This window comes from Ceratotherium simum, chromosome 33 (genome assembly GCF_057802395.1).
Source record: "Ceratotherium simum simum isolate JZ-2026a chromosome 33, ASM5780239v1, whole genome shotgun sequence".
In the NCBI taxonomy this organism is placed as follows: domain Eukaryota; kingdom Metazoa; phylum Chordata; class Mammalia; order Perissodactyla; family Rhinocerotidae; genus Ceratotherium; species Ceratotherium simum.
Genome location: NC_141932.1, coordinates 18626833 through 18651659, shown reverse-complemented (window position 1 = coordinate 18651659; position 24827 = coordinate 18626833). Strand labels below are relative to the sequence as shown.

Below are 24827 nucleotides of genomic sequence, written 5' to 3'. Positions count from 1 at the left end.
ATGCTAAGGGATGCCCAGATAGCTGGTAAAACATTACTTTTGGGCTTTTCTAGGAGGGTGTTTCCAGAAGAGAATAGAAATTGAACTGGTGGACTGAGTAAAGATGGTCCTCACCAGTGCCAGGGGGCTTCTTCTAATCCGTTGAGGGTCTGAATAGAACAAAAATGTGGAGGAAGGAGGAATTTGCTCTCTGCTGGAGCTGGGACTTCCATCTTCTCCTGCCCTCAGTCATCGGCCCTCTTGTTCTTTGTCCTTTAAACATGACCTGCGAGCATAGACCATTGGCTCCCCCGGTTCTCAGGCCTGAGGTTTGGACTGGAACTCCACCACCAGCTTCCTGACAGCAGATCCTGGGACTTCTTAGCCTCCATAATTGCATGAACCAATTCCTCATCATAAATCTTTCTATATGTCTCTACATATCCTATTGGTTCTGTTTCTCTGGAGAACCCTAACTAATACAGGGCTCTAATCCCATTCATGAGGCTCCACCCCCATGATCTAATTACCTCCCAATGGCCCCAGCTCCAAACACCTTCACCCTGGGATTAGGGTTTCAACATATGAATTCTGGAGGGACACAGACATTCAGTCCAGTGCACCAGGCACCCAGACCCCACTGGGGCCCAGTGACAAGTCAGGATCCCTTTCAAATATCGGATTACTACCTGCAGAAGGAGGCACAGATTTTCTCCAAAACCTGGAGTCTGCACTGTGATTCTCCTACTGGAGTTTGTAAGATGTTCCATAAAAAAATGTGCTGGGTTGGAAACACAGACTTACTTATTGTCATTAATATCTAAATATAATCACTCAGGAGTTATATAAAAAGATATTTTAATATTCGAGCTGGAAAAGTTTGGTGGGGGGGGCTAGGGTTAATTTCTAGTATAATTCTTTTGTGGTTTAAAGGGTTTGTCCTTTTTATGATTTATGGCTATTTCCCATGTGACCTATCGTTTCCCATCCCCACTAGTTGGTATTAAAATGTATCTGCATTTATGAGCACAAAATTTGCTTCTTAAGAGCCAGCGTGAGGGTTAGTCAAGTGTGAGTTCCTCTTATAGGAAGGAAGGTTTTTGCCCAATTGTATTGGTGAAACCAGGTTACAAGATTTTAAAAATAGATACGAGTGACTGATCCATTGCAAAAAAAACCAAGTGTTGGCTACTCCAGAAGAAAAAAGCATTGGAATTTAGATTTTGTTTGTTTATTTGCAGAGACTTTTATTGTTGAACCTGCCAGGGGCCCCTCAGCCTCGTTTTGCAGCATTTGACCTGATACAACACTTCTCTCCTGGAATAAACAACCCCTGTAAGGGTCAATACAAGTTTAAAAAGAAAGAAAAATTAATTTTCCCTGGTGCAAAAAGGGAAAGGGATCCCCCTTTCCTGCGAAATTTAATTTTATTTTTAGTTTTTTAAAATTTTTATTCTTTTTTCTTTTTTTTTGGTGAGGAAGATCGACCCTGAGCTAACATCTGTGCCCATCTTCCTCTATTTTTGTATATGGTATGCTGCCACAGCATGGCTGGTTGAGCAGTGCATAGGTCTGCGCCTGGGATCCGAACCTGAGAACCCCGGGCTGCCAAAGAAGAGTGCGCGATCTTAACCACTATGCCCCTGGGCTCGCCCCGAGCACTTTTTTTAGAAAACGTAAAATTGTAAATTCTTTCTCTGTCTCTTTGAGATGTATCTAAACCTTTAGAAAATCTAAATAAGCCTCTTGCCAGCTTTGCAACCCAGGGATATCTTTCAGAAGGACATGGGAGCCATCTGTTTGAAATGTCATCAGCAAAGAAGACAGCTCCCTGTCTCCCAGTGTCTGGGGGAGGGTAGGACCCGAACTGAGGTGGGCACCTCACTCCTGGTGCAAAACTACCAGTCATAAAGATATGAGAAGGTTAATTTTCCTTTGGATAAAGTCAATTAACTAACGCAGACGGTCATCCCAATTACCAGGTGCATTTAAGATGAACTCTGTGTGACCAACGGTGCCATCAAGTCCTCCTACTTGAGGACTCGTATTGTTTATCTTGGGAACATGTATGTAACGGGTTGTATCTGCCTGGCTAGTTAAGGCGTGGGCTTTCCTTTTGTCTTTGTGGTTGCTTAGCAGGTTGCCTGCGTTGATCATGACTTTCTGGATTAATGCTTATTCAATAATAAAACTGTCTTTTTTTCTCTACTAGCTGTGTGGAGAGGTTTTCTAGATTGAGAAGAGAACTTGCTTTTTTTTTTTGTGAGGAAGATCAGCCCTGAGCTAACATCCATGCTAATCCTCCTCTTTTTGCTGAGGAAGACCGGCTCTGAGCTAACATCTATTGCCAATCCTCCTCCTTCCCACCCCCCAAAGCCCCAGTAGATAGTTGTATGTCATAGTTGCACATTCTTCTAGTTGCTGTATGTGGGACGCGGCCTCAGCATGGCCGGAGAAGCGGTGCGTTGGTGCGCGCCCAGGATCTGAACAAATGCCGCCAGTAGCAGAGTGCGCACTTAACCGCTAAGCCACGGGCCCGCCCGGAGAACTTGTTTTTATTTTTTAATTTTGTTCTTTTTTAAAAATATATTTGACATATGACATTGTGTAAATTTAAGATGTACAATACATTAATTTGATACATTTAGATACTGTAATATGATTATTATTCTAGCGATATTTAGCACCTCTATCACATTACATAATTATCCTTTCTTTTTAGTGGTTGGAATAATTAAGTCCTTGCTAGTCCCTTAGCAAGTTTGATGATGATAGTACAATACTGTTGTCTATATTCATTATACATACTGTGCGTTAGATCTCTAGGGCTTCTTTACTCTCTTTGTGAATTTGTACCCTTAAACACCATCTATCTTATCCCCTCCCACCCCATCCCCCGGTAACCACTATTTTACTCTCTGATTTTACGCATTTGGTTTTTTTAGATTCCACATATAAGCGATGTCATACAGTACTTGTCTTTCTCTGTCTGACTTATCTCACTTAGCATAATGAGCTCAAGGTCCATCCATGTTCTCCCAAATGGCAGGATTTCCTCCTGTTTCATGGCTGAATAATATTCCACTGTACATGTACCACATCTTCTTTATCCATTGTCTGTTGATGAACACACAGATTGTCTCCATATCTTGGCTTTTGTGAATAATGCTACAATAAACATAGGAGTGCAGATATCTCTTCAATATCCTGTTTTCATTTCCTTTGGTTTTATACGCAGATGTGAAATTGCTAGATTTGTTTTTAATGACCTTCTCCTGACAACCCCGACTTCACAATTTCTAAGACATCTCCCTGCTAGCCACTCTTCCTCCTTTTTCAGCTGTTTCACCCAGCTTTTCAATGTGGCTGTTCCCCAAGGTCCGTGCTGGCTCCCTCTTTTCACTGTTCACACCCTCTCCTATCTTCATTCATGGCTTCACTTCTCTTCCTTAAGCTGGTGGCTCTCAAATCCCTGACTCTAGGCAGGACCTCGCTCCTGAACTCCAGGCTCCGGTATCCAACGTCCATTGGGCATCTCCACTGGGATGTCACATTGGAAACTCTTGTGATGGACACAGTTCGTGTTCTGGCTGCCCAGCACATTTTAAACACCTTCAGTATCTTTTGGGAGTTTTCTGCCTTTCCAAGACAGAAAGCTGATTTTCCCAGCATCCACTGCAGGAATGACACAGACATGGGACCCAGGCTCTGTCAATCAGATGCACCCACACAAGACACAGACCCGGAAGCAAGGAGCAGCACAAAGCAGAGAGCACATGACACTGATCGTCGTGAGTGAGGATTGTTGGTGGTGGTGATACAGGAGCTTCTGGACTCCAGGGCCAGCTTCAGCAGTGCAGTGTCCATTGTGGTTTCAATGCCCAGCAGTGGGGCAGAAGATCTTGATCCGAGTTGCCCTGTGCCTACAGTCTGGGCACCGTCTTGGGCCGTGTGGCCTCCAAACCCGCTTCTCTGGTCCCTTGGAGCTCTGCGGTCTGCCCACAGTGTGCTTCGATCAACTCCTTTTCTGCGTCCACTAGTAGGAGTGAGCTGGGTTGTTTTCTCCCAAATCAGCTCTTGTCCCTGGTTCGCCCTCTTGGGGAAAGGCACCACTGTGCGCACCCGGTCCCGCACTCTTCTTGCCCTCGACATCCAGTGGTCACTCATTCTTGGCCTTTCTGTGTCCTAAATCTCTCTTTCTTGTATTTCCTCTTCTCCACACTTTGGCCATCGCCTAAGTTCAGACCACCATCAATTCTTTGAATTTATGCAATGGCCTCCCCCGTCTCTCTGTCTCCACTGGTTCCCACCAGCCTCCAGTCCATTCTTTTCTTTTTGGCTGAGATCATCTTTCTCAGGTCCACCTCTGGTCTGGCTACGTTTCCAGAGTTCCCCAAGTCCACAAGATCCACACGGCTGAGGGAGGCATTCAAGGCTTTGCATGATTTGGCCTCTGCAGTCCTCCTTAGCAGGGGCCCCGCCTAACCCCAGCCTTGAACTATATTACATTTTTTTTCAACTTAATTTTGTGAATACATATTATATTTACATGGTCCCAAAATTATACATATGTGTGTATATGTGTCTAAACATGAAAAGTCTTTGTCCCATCCCTATTTTTTATCTATCCAGGTCCCCAGTGGTGACCTCTGCTGTTAGCGACTTACAAAGCTTTCTACAGTTTCTTTATGCAAATCAAACAAGAATTTTTAAACATTGTAGTAAAATACACGTTACACAAAATTTATCATTTTAACCATTTTTAAGTTCAGTGGCAATAGGTATACTCACATTGCTGTGCAATCATCATCAACATCCATCTTTAAAAATTTTAAATCTGAAAACTCTGTACCCGTTAAACACTAACTCCTCATTCCTCCTCCCCCCAACCCCTGACAACCACCTTTCTACTTTCTGTCTCTATGAATCTGACTACTCTAGCAATCTCATAGAAGAAGAATCGTACAGTATTTGTCCTTTGGTGTCTGGCTTATTTCACTTAGCATAATGTCTTCAAGGTCCATCTATGTTGTAGCATGTGTCAGAATTTCCTTCCTTTTTAAGGCTCCATAGTATTCCATTGTATGAACACACCACATATCGTCTATCCACTCATCCATTGATGGACATTCATGTTGTTTCCACTCTTTGGCTATTGTGAATAACATTCCTATGAACGTGGGTATACAAATATCTGTTTTATTCCCTGTTTTCAGCTCTTTTGAGTATATACCCAGACGTGGATTGCTGGGTCATATCATATTTCTATGTCTAATTTTTTTGAGAAACCACCATACTGTTTCCTATAATGCTGTAACATTTTACATTCCCACCAGCAAAGCACAAGTGTTCTAATTTCTGCATTATCGCCAACACTTGCTATTTTCTGTTATTTGATAGTAGCCATCCTAATGGGTGTGAGGGGGTATCTCATTGTGGTTTTGATTTGCATTTCCCTAATGATTAGCGACATTGATCATCTTTCATGTGCTTGTTGGCCATTTACGAATTATTTTTACATTTACCCCTTTGTATGCAAAAGGTAGCACACTATACCCTGTTCTATCTCTTGTTTTTCTCACGTTACAGTTTATCCTGGACGACTGTCCATATCGGCAGACAGAGAGCATCCCTCATTCCTGTAACAGCTGCACAGTATTCCGAGATATGGACCACGGCTTATTCAACCAACCGCCCTTACTGAGCAATTGAGTCATCTCCAGTCTCTTGCCATTTCTAATAATTCTGCAGTGACTTGCCTTGCACGTATGTCATTTCACATTTTGCATTTCCCAGAAGGGGACTGGTTAGTCAGAAAGTAAGTACATTTGTGATTTTGATGGAAATCGCCAGGTTGTTCCCCTTTGTACTCCAACCTGCTGATACTGACAGCGACTGTCCCCACACACTCAGCACGTGGTGCGCAAGCACGTGTTTGAATTTCTGCCAAGCTGATTGAGGAAACACATCTCAGCATCATTGGACTTTGCCTTTCTCTTAGTAAGGGTGTGGAGGGCGGCAACAAGGGTCATTTGCACTTCCTTTTCCCTGAACTCCCTTTTCCTTATGCATTTCCATGTTTACCCATCTTATCTATCCCCTGATGAATCAAGCATTCTGTCTCCTCCAGGTCTTTCCCCATGCAATTCTCCCTGCCAACATCCTCTGTTCCTTTCTAGACTCAGTTCCAATGTCACCTCCTCCAGGAAGCCTCCTCAGATGTTTCCAGACTGGATTGACCCTTGTTTGGTTGCCCTTGTCTGAGTCCCACACACTCTGTGGGTGTCCTTGTCATGCCACGTGGGTCTGTGTTGTAAGTATCCCAAGGCCTCTGGAAATGGGTAGAATGTCCGAGTGAGAATGAGGGAATGCACACGAGTGTCTGAAATGTACAATGGGCTGAAGACAACAGAGGCTGATATTATCATTACCTTCAGATCAAACCCACTTCCTTTTACCAAGCAAGACCTACTATGTGCCACACTGCACAAAATACACTTTATGTTCACTATCTCACTTGACCCCAACAATGACCGTAGGAAATGGGAATCATCATCCCCATCTTACAGATGGGAAAGCTGAGAGCTCAGAGGGTCCTGCATGCTGTAGGTGGCAGGGACTCCAAGGATCATGGTCTTGCTCATCTGACATAAATACCTACCTCAGAGGCATAGGATAAAGAAGTTTAGACATGGGTAAAATCCCCACCCTTTGCCTGGCACATGTGGGTGTTCGTTAAATGCCAGATTCCATGTGTGAAGAATGGGGGCCTCAGAGTCGTTGGTGTTTGCTGGCTCTGACTTGTTGGTGGAAGAAGGCAGTTCCCCCCTCTCAATTCCCCAGCCCCCACTGGTTCTAAGGGATGGAGAACATGTCAGTCAGAATCCGAAAGCTGCTCCAAGTATTTTAACAGTGAGAATTAAGGATAAGAGCCATTGCCCCAGGGTTGGAGAACTGAGAAGACACAGAGGGTACAGAGGTGCGAAACTCATCCAGGTCCCAGTGGGAAGCAGAGGCCCTGGGTGGGGAACCCACTTGCCCAAGGTCTCACAGGCTCCCTGAAGAGCCAGGCACTAGGACCCTGGGATCCAGTCTCTCAGTTCTTCCTATAAGCCCAGATCCTGGAATCTTAATAACAACAGGTAATATTTTCAAGGATTTACTGTGTGCCATGCTCACCTCTGAGAATCTTACAGATGTTAACTCATTTCATCCTCTCAACAACCATATCAAGTAGTTATAGTTTATTGTCTGTATTGTGCAGATGAGGAAACTGAAGCTCAGAGAGGTCAAGTAACTTGCACAAGGTCACACAGCCAGGAAAAGGCAGATCTGAGTTCAAACCAGGCACTGTGGCTCCTGAGCCCATGCACTTGACCCCTACACACACTGCCTTTCCCCGTGAGCAGGGACTGGAGTGGATGATTCCAAGGACTCTTCTCACACGAACCACTAACTCTGTTACATGCCAGACACTCTACGCATTTTGTGCATATTTACTCAATTAATTATAAAACCAACCCTATGAGGTAGATGCTGTCCTTGTCCAATTTTACAGACGAAGAAACTGAGGCCCGAAGAGAATGAGTCATTTGTCTGAAGTCTCCTTGATGGTCAGTGGCAGAACCCCTTTTGTGCCCATGTGCCTGAGCCAGAGCTGGGATCTGAAGGGCTGTTCTCTTAGAGAATAAAGAAGTGTGCCTCTATCCGGACCTCCCAGCTCCAAGTTTGGCATTCTCCCCATCCACCATGCCCTTGAGAAAGTAAACGTTAGCTCAGACTGTGCAACTCCGCCCCACCATTCATCACCCTGGAACAACAGGTGTGGATAAAGCTGGGTGCAGAGTCGGCAGGGAGCAGGGTCTCCCCAAGGGATGTGCTGCAGCTGTAGGGTCCCAACTCTCCCTTCCCTGAGTGAGTACGGCCTTCTTACTCACTTGTCCTCTTTCTAAAAATTCCAGAAAATGCAAACTAATCTATAATACAGAACGGAGATGGAGGTTCCCTGGGAACACTCGGTAGGGGGTCAGAGGGGCAGAATGAAGAGACTACAAGGGGGCACAAGGGACTTTGAGAGGAAGGGACATATTCTCCACCTTCACTGTAGTACTAACGTCTCTGTGCGTGCATATGGGAAAAAAGAATAAATATATGCTTTCCATATGCTAAGTTTATTGTATGTCAACTATAACTCCATAAAGCTGTTAGAAATCATATATAGACATATGAAATATTGCTTGAAGTTTAAGTTAAATTAAAAATGCAAAACTGAGTAGCATTTTTTCTTGCACATGTTCCTGCTTGTCCAGCAGAGGGCAGCAGAGCTATCCCACTGTTTGGAGCCTCCCCAGGGGGCTGTTGACCTCCCTCAGCATTGCCCACAGCTCAGCAGGGTCTGTCCCTCACCAGCCTCACTCAGTCCACCGTCCTCCTCACTCTCCAAGTTCCCCACACTGGACCCTCTCAGCCCCTCCATCAGCCAGGCATCTGCCCTCCTAAGTGCTGGTCCCTCTGCAGACAGCTCCTCTCTCCACACCCTTCGTCCTTCATGGAGTGAATGTCCACTCACACGTCAGGTCTCAGCAAAGGTCACTTTCTAAGGGGTGCTCTTGGTGATCCCCAGACCAGCTGAGACTCCATTACATGCTCCAGATGCACTAGACACTTTCCCTTCTCAGCCCTTCTCTCAATTACAATTAACTCCTTAGTTCCATGATTTTCTCTGAGTGCCTGTCTCTCCCTGTCACAAGGTAAACTCTGTGACCCCAGGGCCCACGTGTGTCCTGTTGTCTGTGGAGTTCCCAGGGCCCAGACCAAGGCCAGACACGTCACAGATGCTCAGTAAATACTCATTAAATAGATGAGGGGAACACACAACAGAAGCCTGTCATCGCCGTGTGACACCTGGGGGTCAGAGCATGTTTTGTGTAGACATGAGGGCACTGGTACCAGCATGGGAGGAGGCCAGCAAGTGCCTGTGGCTGTCCCAGGGATGGGTCTTTACCCCTTGTAGACTCAGCAGGGAGGACAGGGGCCTCCTAACAGTGAGGGGTCAGATCCCCATTGATTCCCAGAAAATCACACCCCCTCCCCATCTCTTTTTTTTTTTTGTAAGGAAGATCAGTCCTGAGCTAACGTCCACGCTAATCCTCTTCTTTTTGCTGAGGAAGACCGGCTCTGAGCTAACATCTATTGCCAATCCTCCTCCATTTTTTTTCCCCAAAGCCCCAGTAGATACTTGTACGTCAACGTTGCACATCCTTCTAGTTGCTGTATGTGGGACGTGGCCCCAGCATGGCCGGACAAGCAGCGCGTCGGTGCGCGCCCGGGATCTGAACCCGGGCCGCCAGCAGCGGAGTGCGCGCACTTAACACTAAACCACGGGGCCGCCACCGCCCTCCCCATCTCTACCTTATGAGTGACTTCTCCTGTCCCCTGAGAGCCTGGGCCAGCAGCCTGTGTTTCTACTCTTCTCACAGAGACCTGACTTGGTACAAACTCTGAATTCTCAGCACCAGGTGAAGATACCACCAGGAGAGGGGAAAGCCCCACCTTGACCTCAAAGGAACCAGGGGGAGACTCTATGTCTCCAGGATCGCTGGCCTGTGGGGATACCTGGCTGTCGTCCCCTGAAGACATCTCATCAGCCCAAGATGTCCAGGGTACAAGGGGAATCTCCCACTCGGGATGTGACAGGAGAACTGGGATCTGCATTTGCTTCCCTCTCAGAGGGGGTGGGAGTCCCACAGAGGCCTCCCCTCTCCTAACAAGGGACCCACGGGATCCCCTGTCTGAGTCTCCCATGTGGTGTTGCTCCAGGTCCTGGGCCCTATGGGGAGGCCTAGAGCAGGTGAGAGACAGGGAAACAGACAACTCGGATGCAATGCCCCAGGCTGTGACGGGGGAAACACAGGCCATTCTGGGGACCAGCCTCCTAGGTCTTGGAACTACCTAGGGTTCCTTGAGACCTCAAGAGACCACTCACTGGGCCCTTCCCTTGAAACCTCAGGGCCAGAGAGCTCCTGCTGAGGCAGCGCCTCCACCAGGCAGCACAGGACACTGGATCAGGAGTCCACTGGACATCGCCTGTCCTCTCCCTGGGCTCACCCTGCACCAGGATGGAGTCAGGAAGCCTGGGGACCCGGAGTGACAAAGACCTGGGCTGACAGGCCCCTCAGCCTGGGGGTCAGAGCCCACCTGCGTCCAGGCCTCAAGATTGCTCACACCTCCTGGAGCCTGGTCAGCATCCCTGGTGCAGCCCCTGACATTGGCTGCAGGTCTCCTCATGCCCTCCAGGGGGCGACATTGCAACAAACAGACAACTTGAGGGAAATTAATGCATCATGTGGCTTTGGCTGAGGAGGTGGAGAAGGAGCAGGATTGCCATCCCTTGGTCCAACTGATCCTTCTGGGCCCCTCTTATGTGTCTGCTCTGCCATGCCTGCCCCTTCTAAGTGCCTCAGAGTACCCTGCCCGGTCAGGGGTCCCTGTGCAGCTCTGCATTCCCTGTCTGGCACCACCCATGGGGAAGGCAGAGTGACCACAGGAAAGTCAGCCAGACAGAGGACAGAGGCCCCAGGATGGTCAGGGAGCACATGGACAGGCTCTGAGCCACAGCTCAGCCAACACACATGGAGAGGGGGGTGGTCTCCCTGAAACCGTCCCCAGAGGTGCAGGGAGCCCACAGCCACCTGACGTCCCACCACCACCATCCTCTCACCCAGGACATGCAGGAAACCTCCCCCTTCACACCCAAGAACTGCAGCTCCTTCTGAGACATCAGTATTCGGTTTCTGTCCCTGCAAGCAGAGGCCAGGCTAGTGACACCTGGAGATGGAGGGTGGGTCCCCTCACCAGTCATCACTCAGCTTACCCCTTTCTCATCCCCAGAGTCATCTCTGTGACCTTCCTGCTGGGAGTAAATCCAACCTTCCCAGAGCATTTGAGGACACTGGGAAGACCCTGGTGCCCAGCTGGGTTTCTGTGTCACAAACAGAAATAATCCCCTGGTTTGGGGACCCCTGGGTCTCTCTGTGGTGCTGACAGAGCACCAGAGGCCAATGCTGGGGCAGGTGGGTCATCTTCTGAGGGGACAGGGGTCTCCATCAGCCTTGCTATTGAAAGTGTGCCCCACAGGCCACTGCGATCAGCATCACCCGAGAGCTCCTTAGATGCAGACTCTCAGGTCCACCCCACTCCTGCGGGGTCAGAATCTGCATCTTAACAGAATCTTCTGACTCTGAACAGGAGAACGGGAGAGGCTGCCCCACCCCACAAAATGGGGTCTCAGCCTGGCTGGGTATCCACAAACCTGGGCCGCTGCTAAAGTAGCATTTCTAAGGTGTCACCTACATTTTGCAATCTTTATAAAGTTCCACAGGTGATTCCAATGCACAGCGGGGGTGACATCCCTGTGACAATAGCTCCTGATGGGGCCCCCTGGGTTCCTGCTCTGAATGGAAAAGTCAGAAGGAGATGAGAGAGAGGGAGGGTGATGCTGCACCCTGACCCAGAGCTGTGGGGTCAGCCCGGGACACGATGCCCCTGACTTGTGCTTGTCCCAACAAAGACGTGTGTGTGTGTGTGTGTGTGTGTGTCTGTGTGTATCTGTGTGTGTGTGTGTGTGTGTGGTGGGGAATGACTGCTGAAGAAGGCAGAGGAGTCCGTAGTTCCCAGGAACAGAAACATAGATAGAAAGGAGATAGAAAGAAGGGACAAGGCAGGCAGGAATGAGGGGAGGGGGGAGGAGGGTCCTGGGCAGAGGCCCCACCCCTGGCCCACGTGACCAGGTAACGTGCTCCTGCCCAGGGTGGAGGCCCAGCACTGAGGGAGGAAGGACAGCAGAGCCGAAGCATCTGGACAGCAGTGCTTGTGAGCATTTCTGGAGCCCAAGCTCTTCTCATAGACAGAAGGACAGAGAAGACAGCAGCCACCATGCAATCGCCCTCAGCCACTGCCCACAGAGGACAGTGTGTCTGCTGGCAGGGGCTCCTGCTGGCAGGTGAGAGGGGACCATTACCTGAGGGTGGGCGGGAGGATGGGAAAACAGAGACTGGCTGGAGTCTCCTGGGAGGATGGGGCTCTGAGAGAGGACAGAGGACTTCTGTTTGGACTTGAGGGGACAGAACACGGGAGCAGAGTAGGATGGGGGGAGGGGGGCTCAGCAAATGGAAAATTTCACAATCTAGAAGAGGTGAGGGGCAGGAATATCTCAATTGCTGTACCCTTCCAAGTTAGTTATCACTGAGCAATCATTTTTGAAAATTGATGGTAATAATATTAATTTATTTGAGGATGACACCAGAAATATCTTAATTAGGGACACTAAACATTGTCTTTACCCACTACACTTTAGAAATTGACACATAAACAGCAGGACATGGAGGGCCCTGGGAACACTCATGCACTCATCCACGGGTGTTTGCGGCCTGTTCCAGGCACTGCAGGTACAACTAGATCACACAAGTCCCTGCCCTCAGGAGCTCACATTTCATGGGAAGGAGGACAGACAAGCAAAGAGATCTGAATATGATGTCAGGGACAGACAAGTGCCATGAAGGGAACAGAGCAGGGAAAGATCAGACAGTGAAGACAGAGGGGGTCTTTAGAGGGGAGGTCAGGGAAGGCATCTCCCAGGGAGGCCCCTGAGAGTGAGCAGGGCTCTGAGGGCAGAGAGGGAGCGAGCTGGGAAGACACCTGGGAAGAGTGTTGGGAACAGAGGAAATAACAAGTTCAGAGGGGCTGAAGTAACGGTGGTCATGCTGCTGACCTTGACCAGTAGGAGACACACACACACACACACACACACACACACACACTCACACACACTCCAAGTCTAAGAGATGAAGAGACCTGCTGAGGACCCACGATCTCATCTTTCCATCCCAATACATAGCTCCAAATGTTGATTGATCTCTCTCTCTTCCCTCCTAGTCTCACTGTTAACCTTCTGGAACCCACCCACCACTGCCCAACTCACCGTTACATCACTGCAGCTCAGTGGTATCCAAGGGAAGGATGTTATTCTCCTTGTCTCCAATCTGCCTGGGAATCTTATAGGCTATGTCTGGTACAAAGGGGATAGAGTAGATCCCAAATGTCAAATTGTATCCTATGTAATAAACATATCGGAAATTAGCCCAGGGACCCTTTACAGTGGTCGAGAGATAACATATGATGATGGATCCCTGCTGCTCCAGAACGCCACTCAGGAGGACACAGGATACTACACCATACAAGCCTTTAAGAGAAATTTGGTTAGTGATATAGGAACTGGACAGCTCCGTATACACTGTGAGTGATTCCTCTCTGAACTCTGGGTGTTGGGTGGGGTGAATTCTACTTCACACACACAGGATTGACAGGCCTGGACTGTGCCTACATCCGCCTCTGCGTTACGTCCATTGTCGGGGTTTGAGCATTTAGTTCAGGACACACACAGTGGAGACAAACTTCAAAAGATTGGAATTCCTGGACCGGCCCTGTGGCGTAGCGGTTAAGTGCGTGCACCCTGCTTCGGCAGCCCAGGGTTCGCAGGTTCAGATCCCGGGCGCACACCAACGCACCACTTGTCAAGCCACGCTGTGGCAGCGTCCCATATAAAGTAGAGGAAGATGGGAACAGATGTTAGCTCAGGGCTGATATTCCTCACCAAAGAAGAAAATAATAATAAGATTGGAATTCCTTTCCCGGAATCAAGACCCTGCAAACATTCCCTGCAGAGAGAAGGACCAGGCTGATGGGAGTAACTCAGCAGAAGGAGATCAGTCTCAGTCCCACCCCCTGGAGCCCCACCCTGGGGCCATGACCCTGAGAAAGACCCTGCAGGGCTTGGGGATCCCTGGGATCCTCACAGAGAAGCCCAGCCCGGAAGGCCCCTGCATAAACCTCTGTCTCAGGGCTCCCGAATCCAGTGACCCTGGAGAGCCCGTGCCAGGGTTGGGTTTTGGCCTCCTGGGCAGAGTCGACTGGGAGCAATGATTTCCTGGCTTCCTGAGTCCCGAGGCCTCTGAGCTGGTCGCCAGCCAGGGCTCAGCCCCAAGAGCCACATCTGGGCAGGGGCAGAGCCTGATCCTTCACCTGAGACTCAGCATGGAGAGCACAGATGGACAAGGTGCCCAGGCCACTGGGGAACTTAGGAGACTCCAGAGGAAGGTCAGTGCCTCCAGGGGAGGAACAGAGGAGAGAAGATGCTGCTGGCAGCTCCTCAGCCACCAGGGATCAGGCCCAGGGGCATTCTCTCTTGCAATCAAACCATAACAGATGCCATTTATTTGGGCAGCTCCTGTCTCCCAAGATTTAGGTCAGGTACTATGAATATTTTAAGGTTAATTCACTGACAACCTGGGTGCCAAATACTTGTCCTACTTCGTTGAGGGGAAACTGAGCCACAGGAAGATACAGTCTCTAAATGATGGTCACACAGACCGTAAGGACAGATAAGTCACACAAGGACTGTCCGCAGCAACAGCCCCATCCTCTCCGCCACCAGGGGCCTTAGCAGGTGTCTGTGGACCCCAAGACCAAATTGTCAGTCCAGATCCTTTCTTCCTACGTGTCTCCAGCTCAGAAAGAGACATTTACTCTAGAGCTACATCACCTGCTTCAACAATCAGAGTCAGTGCCGGGAATGTCCAGGCCGCCCCCTCAGGTAGATGATCAACTCCCTGCACTGGACTTGACATCACTTCTTTGTTTCCTGATGTCTTGGGGTCACTCCCACTGGAGTAGAAAGGAAAGACTTTGCCATCTCACTCCCCACTCTACCCCTGCAGCCAGCACAGGGCCCGCATGTAACAAACTCTCAATTGCTTCTGATGAAGGAAGGAAGGAATGAATGGTGAATGGATGAATGAAGGAATGATTCAAATCTCTTTAGATATTGGAACCTGGATGCAGAGTCCTTGGAATTCTGGCCACACAGGACAGGTTCTCTGACCCTCCAGGAGCTGAGGCCCACGTGTCAGACCTTTTACTGCTCTCTAGAGAAATTTCCTTCCCGCTATTGGTCTGAGGCCCTGGGATATTAATCATAATTTTCCCATATGGGAGAATCTAAACTTCTTCTTAATTTTCTATCTCATAACCACCAAACACAGATGGTCCACAGGGACTAGATTTTCAGGCAGTTCAGGCTCCCCCCTTCCATCAGTCAGCCCTTCTGCATTTACACACGTCCACACCTGCCCTCAGAAGAGACACAAGAGACGTTAAAGACCAAGGGAGAGATCAGCTTCTGCTGCCAAAGCCAGGCAGCTCCTGCCTGCCCCCTCACTCTGTTCTGGATCATCCCTTGGACACCCTCTATCATTTATTGGGTCACTGGCCCATGTCAGTCACACTCACGCGGGAGGATCTGATCCACATATTTGCCCTGAGGCCTGAACACTCACCTGACTGCTCTGTTTGCTCCTGGTCCTCATGTCCCAGAATCACCATTACCCATCTCTAGGAGAACCTGCAACATGGTGCCTCAGAGAAAACACACCTCTCTGGGTGATGGAGGTGCGTGCAGTGGGCAGGAATCACCCCTGAGTGGCCAGGCAGTCAGCTGGACAGTGAAGAACCAGAGAAGACTGGGGGTGGAGGGGTCTCTGACTCTCATCTTGTGTCTTTTCAAGACCAGATCCTGCTAACACTGACACCTGAGGAAGTCGGTGCTTTCTCCCAGACACAGAGCAGGCGGCCTTACCTTCTCTGAGCACTCTGAGCCTCATGCTTTTGTCTTGAGGTCCACAAACCTGCCTTATTCTTTCAAGGACTCGGGTTGGCTGAGAAGTAAGAGATGCCAACTCTGATTTGCCCATTTTTCAGTCAGACTATTTGGTTTTGTTGTTGTTGTTGAGTTTAGGAGTTCTTTGTATATTCTGGATATTGACCCCTTATTGATGTATAATTTGCAAATTATTTTCTCCCATTCCATAGGTCACCTTTCACTCTGTTGATTGTGTGCTTGAACGAACTCAAAGTCTTCATTTTGACCATGTCCAGTTTATCTGTATTTTCCTTTTTTTCCCTGTGTTCTTAGTGTCATATTCAAGAAATCATTGCCAAATCCAATGTCATGAAGATTGCACCCTATGTTTTCTTCTCAGAATTTTATAGTTTTAGGTCTTACTTTAGGATTTGATCCACGTGGAGTGAATTTTTGTATATGGTGGAGGCAATGGTCCAACTTCATTCTTCTGCATGTGGATATCCAGTTTTCCAACACTGTTCGTTGAAAAGACTATCCTTTCTACGTTGAATGGTCTTGGTACCCTTGTTGAAATCATCTGATCACATCATCAAGACTTCATTTCTGGATCTCTATTGTATTCCATCGTCCTTATGTCTGTCTTTATGTCAGTGCGACACTATTTTGATTCTTTAGCTTTGTGGTAAGTTTTGAAATCAGGAAGTGTGAGTCCTCCAATTTTTTTCAACTTTTTGAAACTTTTAACTATTCAGGGTCCCTTGGGTTTTAGGTTGGATTTTTCTATTTGTGTAAAAATTTCATTGAGATTTTGATAGGGATTGTATCAAATATGTAGGCAGTTTGGAGTATATTGGCATCTTCACAATATTAATTCTTCCCATCCATGAACATGGATGTCTTTCCATTATTTGTGTCTTTTTAAATCTCTTTCAGAACGTTTGGTGGTTTTCAGTGCACACATCTTTCACCTCCTTGGTTAAGTTTATTCTTAAGTATTTTATTCTTTTTGATGCTATTGTAAATGGAATTGTTTTCTTAATTTCCTTTTTGGTTGTTCATTGTTATTGTATATAAAGGCAACTGATTTTGAGTGCTGATTTTATTTCCTGCAACTTTGCTGAATTTGCTTATTTAGTTCTAACAGTTTGAGTGTGGGGGAAATCTTAAGGGTTTTCTACTTATAAGATTATGTCTTCTGCTAAAAGAGATAATTTCTCTTCTTCCTTTCCACTTTGGATGCCTTTTATTTCTTCTTCTTGCCTCATTGTTCTGGCTCGGGCTTCTGTACTGTGTTGAATAGAAGTGGTGACAGCAGCATCCTTGTCTTGTTCATGATCTTTGCAGAGAGTGTTCAGTGTTTCACCATTAAGTATGATGTTAGCTGTGGGCTTTTCATTTATGACCTTTGTTATATTGAGCAATTTCCTTCTATTCCTAACAGGCCTGTCTTTTGTTAAAACCCTAACCACTTCTCTCTTGAGATTTCCTTCACTGTGATAATTAACCCACAGACCAGGACGTAAAAGTCCTCCTCAGAGTGAGAAATCGGTTAGATTAGAAATTCTCCAGGTCCTAAGGTTGTGAAGAGTGAGTGGGGCCATCCTCAACCCATAATAAATGATTTCACAAGAAGTCAATGCCTTCCCACTTTATGTAATGTTCCCTTGGCTGCAGAGATGGACAGGGCTGGCAAGCCTGCCTTCCCCAACACACACGGAAGTGTATATAGGGAATATGGCCTGATCTTTTCTCAAGTCAAGGAAAGTTCTAAGAAAGAATCAATGAAAGTTCATGAGAGAAAAATTTCACCTGATGATGAGAATGTAGGACCCATGGGATGAGAAGACATTCCTGGTGCTGACACTACAGAGATGTCCCGGGGGACTGATCAAGGGTCACCCTGGGGTGATATGGACATCAAAAGGGGTGGTGCAGCCCTCTCCTTACAGATGGTCACCTGAGCAAAGATGCTCATCCTTCTGCAGGGTTCAGGGCCATCCTCTGGGTCACCTACAGAGCAGCTAAGATCTGAGGAAGGAGCATGGTCCCAGGCCCCAGGCCCACTCTTAATCAGTCACCTCCTCTGTTTCTCCACAGAGCCAGTCGCAAAGCCCTCCATCAGAGTCCGCAGAGGACAGAACAACCCCAGTCATGGAACATAAGGAGCCCGTGGTCCTGACCTGGCTGACAAATGACACCGGCATCTTCATCCAGTGATTCTTCAATGACCAGAGTCTGTGGCTCACAGAGACGTTGAAGCTGTCCCCGGACAACAGCACCCTCGCCATAGACCCCGCCAGGATGGAGGATGCTGGGGATTATCAGTGTGAGGCCTCCAACCCGGTCAGTTCCAGCAAAAGTGACCTCCCCAGGCTCAACGTGCAAGATGAGTCTGGCCCTTTGGCTCTCTCACCCTCCTCTATGTTATTAAACTCTGATAGATTTTTTTTTTCTTATCTGTAAAATGATGATCTGATGCACTTTTAAAGTAGAGTTGTTGTGATAGTCAATAATGAAGGTGGAAAGTCCTTAGAAGACTTGCCTTGAGCTAATAAATGCACAGCAATGTGAACAGGCATTCTCATTATTGTTGGCTTAAGGTCATATTCCACTCCAGTCCCCAGCTCCTGTTGGTCTCATTGCACCATCTCCCCAGTGGAAGGGCGGACAGTGGTTGTGCAATGAGGGGTGGGAGCACATGATAAGCTCTTAGGAATCTCAGTTCCAACCATCCTCTGAGGGAAGTGTGGACGGACTGTGACACGAACAACGGGAAAAGACAGGAGGAGACCCATGCGGGTATCAACAGTGGTCTTTTCTCCCTCTCTGATTCCTCTCAAGGAAGTCCTAAAGTCTTCTTGAGCATTCTTATTTCCATGGCCATAGAGTTATTTGCGTAGGTTCAGTAAGACTCTGTCCTCCTTGTTACTTGCATATCGTTGGAAACATTGATACCTTGCAACCGTACGGTACAAGCCGTACAACCACGGCTTTGACTTGATTGTCCTAGTTTAGAACGATGCCCATGGGATCAGACATGATCCACACTTTAAGGAGCTAAGGTTGACTTGATGGGTATTTTGGGGATCTGGAGAAGAGAGGGCCTCACTCAAAGCTCTAGAGACTGCAGGTGGGTCCTGATGTCCAGGCTTCCTAACGTCAAGAGGCTGTTAAAAGTCCCGTCTGAGGATCCTTAGGAAAACCTGCATCAGAGGAGAAACTCTGTGGTGAGTGTGCAATCCTGCTGCACCTGTGTAAATAATCGGGCCAAATCAAGTGAGAGCAACCTTGCTTTGGGATCAAGAACATTCTTCCTTAGAGACGAAATTTGTTCAAACGGAAAGTGACTGTTGGAGAAGTGTTGTGTTTCCATGGAACGTCCAGCAAGCAGAGCCTTCTGATGCTCAGATTCTGGCCCTGTTCACTGTCTCTCTGCTCTTTTGCACGTTTATAAATTGCAGGGAACTGATGGAGTTGCAGGCTGGGTCTTGGCTAGAGATGGAGTTGAGGTTCCCTCCCGCTGTGCAGAAAGCAGTTTTGTCATGACCTAGAGGCCTCATGTTCCCCTCAGACTCACTAAACTTTCGGCAGTTCTTCCTGACTGCAGGCCCCTGGCCTCCATTGTCTTAGAGCATTTCTGTTAGAAATGTAATTGAAATCTGTAATTGCAGATTCTCTCTCTGTCCTTTCGAAATGCATCTATGTCTCCTTAAAATTGTCTTGCCGGTTTTAGGATCCAGGGAATGTCTTTCTCAAGGTTCTGGGCCCATCCCTTTGAAATGTAATCCTCCTGGAAAATCCTGCCCCCACCTCCCAGTCTCTGAGGGAGGGCAGGAGCCTAACTTGGGCTCCCTTTACAACCAGGATGTAAAACTACCTCCTGTCAGGAATAAATGAGAAGTTTTACTTTTCTGTTGAGTAATGCTGATTAGCAACACAAGTGCCTACAAGTCCCTCTACCTGCTCTTAAAAACTCGCCAGACTTTTGTTTCCGGATCTGAGTTCAGTCTCTCTCCCCTATTGCCCTGGTCTTGGATAAAGTCCTTCTGCCCCTGTAACTTTGTGTGGTGCAATTTTTGCTTGGACATTACCTACCTGCACTTAGCTGATCCTGGCATCTTGCACACAGTGTCAATCCTCACCATATTTTCAAATCCTCTAATTTCTTTCCTTCTCTGTCTACAACCCTCCAAATGACTATTGCCAATTTTTCTTCCTGCCTTCTGACTTGGCATCCAGAGAAGGAGATGACCTGACTGCCCAGAACCTTCCCAGGTTGCCTCCTACCTATTCTTCATCCCCAGAATCTGAGAAGCCCTGTGAACTGAAGTCCAACATCTTCACAGAGACATGGAAGGCACCCGCCACAGAGGCCCTGACACCAACAGTGTACTCATTCCACACACATTTTCACCTCACCTTCAGGAAGCAAGGTCACAGATTTTTAAACTATTCTGTCAAAAAAACCCAACCACTCCAGTGGACAATCACGTCCCTGCCACGTCAGCCACTCGCATGCCCGCACAGGACCACCCTGTCCAGTGCCCTCTCCAGCCTCGGGCTCCGGCCAGACATCTGTGTCCTCATTTCTTGGCTTTCTTTGTTGTTTTCACAATCTCCACGTACCTATTCTAAGGAGAGTCCACAGATGGAACCTGGGAAATGGTAAATAGAATCTGTCCTCTGGTTCTCTGTCCTGTTGCTCCTTTTGGTCTCTGGGGTGTTTTGCTGAATCCTTGGAGACCCGGCAGTGAGGTGGAGTGTGGGTAAGCAGGGGTGGGCGTTGAAGGGGGGCAGAGAGGGATGGGGACCACACGGAGTCTGGATGAGGAATAGTAAATCCTGGGTGGGGTTGCAGGGTGTCAGGCATGATTTGGGATCTAGTGGGGACACGTGGGAGGGCTCTTTTTGGGGGGACCCCAGGCTGCGGCTGAGAATTCTGAGTGAGCAGCTGAGCCCCTGTTGAGGGAGGAGCTACTGGAGCTGGTGCGGTGACGGTGGGGCGCCATCCTTCCAACTTGGATGACGTGAGGGGTGGGACATATGACTGGGGAAAAGGAAAGATCTGGAAGACTCAGATTAGTGTCCTGACACTGGGGACAAGGGGAAGCATGAAATATACAGGCTGAAGGTGACATGGGACAGGTGACAACGGGGAGAGTGAAATGAGCATCCCTTGGGGGCTGAGAGTCTGGAGAGCCATGAAGGCTTTGAGGACGGAGGGCACCATGAACGCAGAAGACCTGAGCTGAGGGCACGTGGGGAATCAAGTCAAGAAGGGAATTTGAGTGTGAGATATTCAGACTAGAAAAGGGATCTGAGATGGAGCCCGGGGGAAGGTGGGGAATGCAGGGCAATGGTGGCGGTGAAGACTGAACTGAGGGGCAGAGTTTTCCAGTCTCCAGTTCTGATGGGTTGAGACATGTGCAGGTTGTTCTCAAAGCCTGGAGCACTGTAGAAAAGCCAGATCTCACCCTTGTACCCTGAGATCTACTTCAGCTGAGTCAGCAAGTGAGCCACGTCCCCAGGGGATTTGTGTGTGAGTGAGTAAGGCTGAATAGCAGCCTGGGGACAGGCAGGGGAGGGCAAGTGTAGGGTGCGGATTGGGAGCAGAATGAAGTTGGAGAGTGTGGAGCCTTTTCCTCATTTGTTGACTAGTCAGAGTGAACTGCCCATGAGTCCACAGGTGAGAGCTGTGTGACAGGTGTCAGTGAGGAGTGGTAGGTGCTATGACAGTCTGGGCACCTGTCCTCCTCTAATCCAGGACATACCACTTCCATTTGTGATGCTTCTGCTCTCCTCACCTGACCTTACATTGGTGGGTGTGATAGAACCCAGGCCATGATGAGAAGTTCTGGGTCCCTGGTCACATTCTGTCCCATGTTCAGAAGCTCTGTGTCTTCCGAGGCCTAGAAACAGGCCAGGAGCTGTTTTTCTATTGCTGCAGAAGGCATGGCCTTGCTCGGAACCCTAGGAGTCTGCATGGAACTCTCTCATTAGGTCCTGCCAGAGGCTCCACTAAGCACCTTTGATCCTTCTCACGTGGGTTGGATGGAGGTACAGGTGCAGGGACTTGTCCTTTCCTCTGGAGGGTGTGTCCAGCATGCCCCAGACTATTGGAGCCCTAACACCTTCACAGATGGAGCAGGTCCCTGAATGGTCCCAGATGTGGATGGCCCTACAGCCCATGGAACTCTCACACTAAGCCTACGGTGTTGATAACCAGAGCTGATCCTGACACTGATGTCATTGTCAACACTGATGTCATTGTCTTCTGTCTTCAGTATTAGCAGACATCCACTTCCACACTTTAGAGCACACGTTTCTCACCAAGGCGTTCAGAATACTTGCCGTTTCTTGTTCATCATTGGCAGGAAAGCTTCTAGTTCTCACCATTCAGTACGATAGTTGCCGTAGGTCTGTAGGTTTTTTATGACTTGAGTTTGGTGTGGAATTGGCTTGCTAGATGAACACATCCATTTGCTGTGCTAGGTAGGGTCGGCTTCGTGGGCTCGCATCTGTGCAGTCACTTAGAAAGGCCTGTGGTAGGTTTAATGCTTTGCTTTCATCATCTCGCCATTCTTCGTGATTTTTGAACAAAGAGCCCTGATTTTTGCTTTACACCTAGTCCTGCAATGTATGTTGCTGCTTCTGTCCCTAGGAGTGACCATGGGTTGATGAGCTCCCTTTGAAAAAAAGTTTGACCCCATTGGGAGGTGCACTTTGAAATTTGGCCACAAGAGGGTGGCACCGCCACAGGGGAACCTGGAGGGTTGTGAAGAGAGATGTGGAGGAGTTTGGCTTTTTCTACTCTATCTGTGTGGTTATAAGTCCCTAACTGCCCCCCCCACCACCACCCTCCACATCTGTAGCTCACAGAGGTAAGGTTCTCCAGGCCCGATGGACTTCAGAGGTTCAAATTTTAGACTCCACATCCAAGACAGGGGTGGAGGCAGGAAGAAATCATTAGTCCATTGAACTAGTTGGCTCAAAGGTGAAAACTGTTAAATAGACATCATAAGGTCCACACTGAGTGTTGGTCTTAGGAAAATACGAGGGGGGGCATGGGCAGGGGGTGTGTGATGGTGATGGGGAAGAAAGGAGCTAAATCCTCATCTTCCAAGAGGGAAGACTTTACATAATGTCTGAAAGTGAAAAATCAGTAAGTAGCCTCAGAACATGTTATTCAGAGATGACTCTGGTTCCGTCCGGAGGGGCTGCTGCTGTGTGAGGCAGATCTCCTCCGTGTGGCCCGGACAGGAGAAGCCACGACCTTCCTGTGATCACTGAACAGGACACAGAGACACCGGGCTCATCACGCCCAAGTCCAGTGTTGTCATAAATACAAGACCGAGAACATCCAACAGAAGGGAGCCAAGACTGGTTTTGCTCACAGTGTGAATATCTGGAATGCAATAATAATTTCATTGTTCTGGCTACAATGCATGCATGACAAGCTGAAATCTCCTTGGAGTTGCAGGTGGTTCACATCAAAACAATATTCCCCCTCTGGGCAAGCCTTACACACCTGATTAAGAATCTTCCTAGAAGCCCAAACCTCTTAGGTCTTTGTCCATATGACATAATGGGGACTGACATGTTCTCGGTGTTTTTTTGACATCAGGAGCATAGAATTGAAAAATTAGAATCCTTGGTTCATGACCCAGAATCATTACCAGACCATACATCACCTGCTTTCCTTTTTTTAGAGAACTGTTACTTATGGAACTTAGTTTTGTTTTTTTACTCATATCTTTAGAATTAGGCTCTAGTTGCAGCTTCCAGAAGATCTCCAAGGGCAGGAATGGAAGTTCAGCTCACTAAGGAAGCTCTGCCTACTGCCTTGATGAAAAAACTGGGAAATCAAGACCCTGTGCTGCTGCCCCTCTGCAGTCTCTGGGTAGAGACAAGCTAGGGCCCCACTGGCTCCACGGCCCTGAGTTCTGGGAGAAACTCTACCTGCATCTCACAAGAAGCGCTTCCCTCTTCCACAGCATGAGCCTGCTGTCAGAGATCCCGGGAACTGCTGTCTTCAGCTTCTGAGGCTTTCGTGTGTTTTTGGAGGGGGTTGGAGGAGAATGAGTTAGGTCAGTCTGGGGTGTCTATCCTGGACGTCATGGGGACCTCCAACATAACACGTCCACGACCAAGACCTTTATTCCCCACCTCCCAACCTGACCCTCCCAGAGTCTTCCTCTTCTCAGTCAAGGTCTAATCCATCTTTCCAGGAGCTAAGGTTGAGAATCTTGGTGTTATCCTTGAGGCCTCTGTGCTCTCACACTAATCTCTAATCCACATGCACACCCTGCCATCCATCTACAGAATATAAATAGAATCCAAACACTCAGGTCCAAACCACCAGCACCCCTACATGGGTTATTGTACTAGTCTCCTATCTGGTCTTCCTGCCGCCTCCTTCTCCTCGCTCCCTTACAGCTGTCTCCTCACAGCAGGATCTCTGAATCCACAGAGGCGAATTCTTTCAAAACTTACTAGGGTCATCCTTTCTCAGCTCAAAGCCTTCCTGTTGCTCACATTTCAAGCACACCAAAATCCAATGTCCTTGCCAGCCCAGAGGCCCAGGTTCGTCCTACTCACAGTGCTGGTCTGCAGCAAGACAGGGAGTTTCCACTGGAAGGTCGATCAACTCAGTGCTCTGGTGGAGAACGTCTTGCAAGGAAGGAAATGTCAGCTGAAATAAACAGGGCACTTAGTGATGTGGTTGGTCTACTTTCTGGCCCAAGCTCCTTGGCTCCTTGCAGATCACCCTGTGGGTAGCACTGTCCTATACAAGCTAGTCCCTGCCTACACTCTCATGTCATCCTCCTCATCCCATCTGTTGTGGTCATAGTGGCTTCCTGACCTTCAAACGTGCCGAGTACGCTCCTGCCCCAGGGCCTTTGCACTGGCTGTTCCCTCTCCATGGAATAATCTTCCTCAAGTCACCTACATGCTCCCTCCCTCCTTTCCTTCAGATCCTGCACAATTGTCACCTTGTCATGGAGGATTTCCTGACCATCTTATGTAAAATAGAAAGACCCCCCCCCCAAAAACCTGGCCACTCCCTGTCTCCTTCACCCACTTTGTTTTCCTTTAGAGGACTTGTCACCGTGTGAACTACTGCTTATTTGTTTATCTGGATTACTTCTCC

At 48.3% G+C, this 24827-nt stretch overlaps 1 protein-coding gene across 1 annotated transcript in view; it reads left to right on the top strand.

Moving 5' to 3' along the window:
* The window catches only part of LOC147912869 (CD177 antigen-like), a 48035-nt gene extending 30142 nt beyond the window's left edge, over positions 1–17893 (top strand). Inside the window, 1 exon segment of the mRNA XM_087421931.1 lies at positions 17774–17893. Within this exon segment, the coding sequence (XP_087278057.1) occupies positions 17774–17893 (120 nt within the window).
* Positions 17894–24827: the final 6934 nt, after the last annotated feature.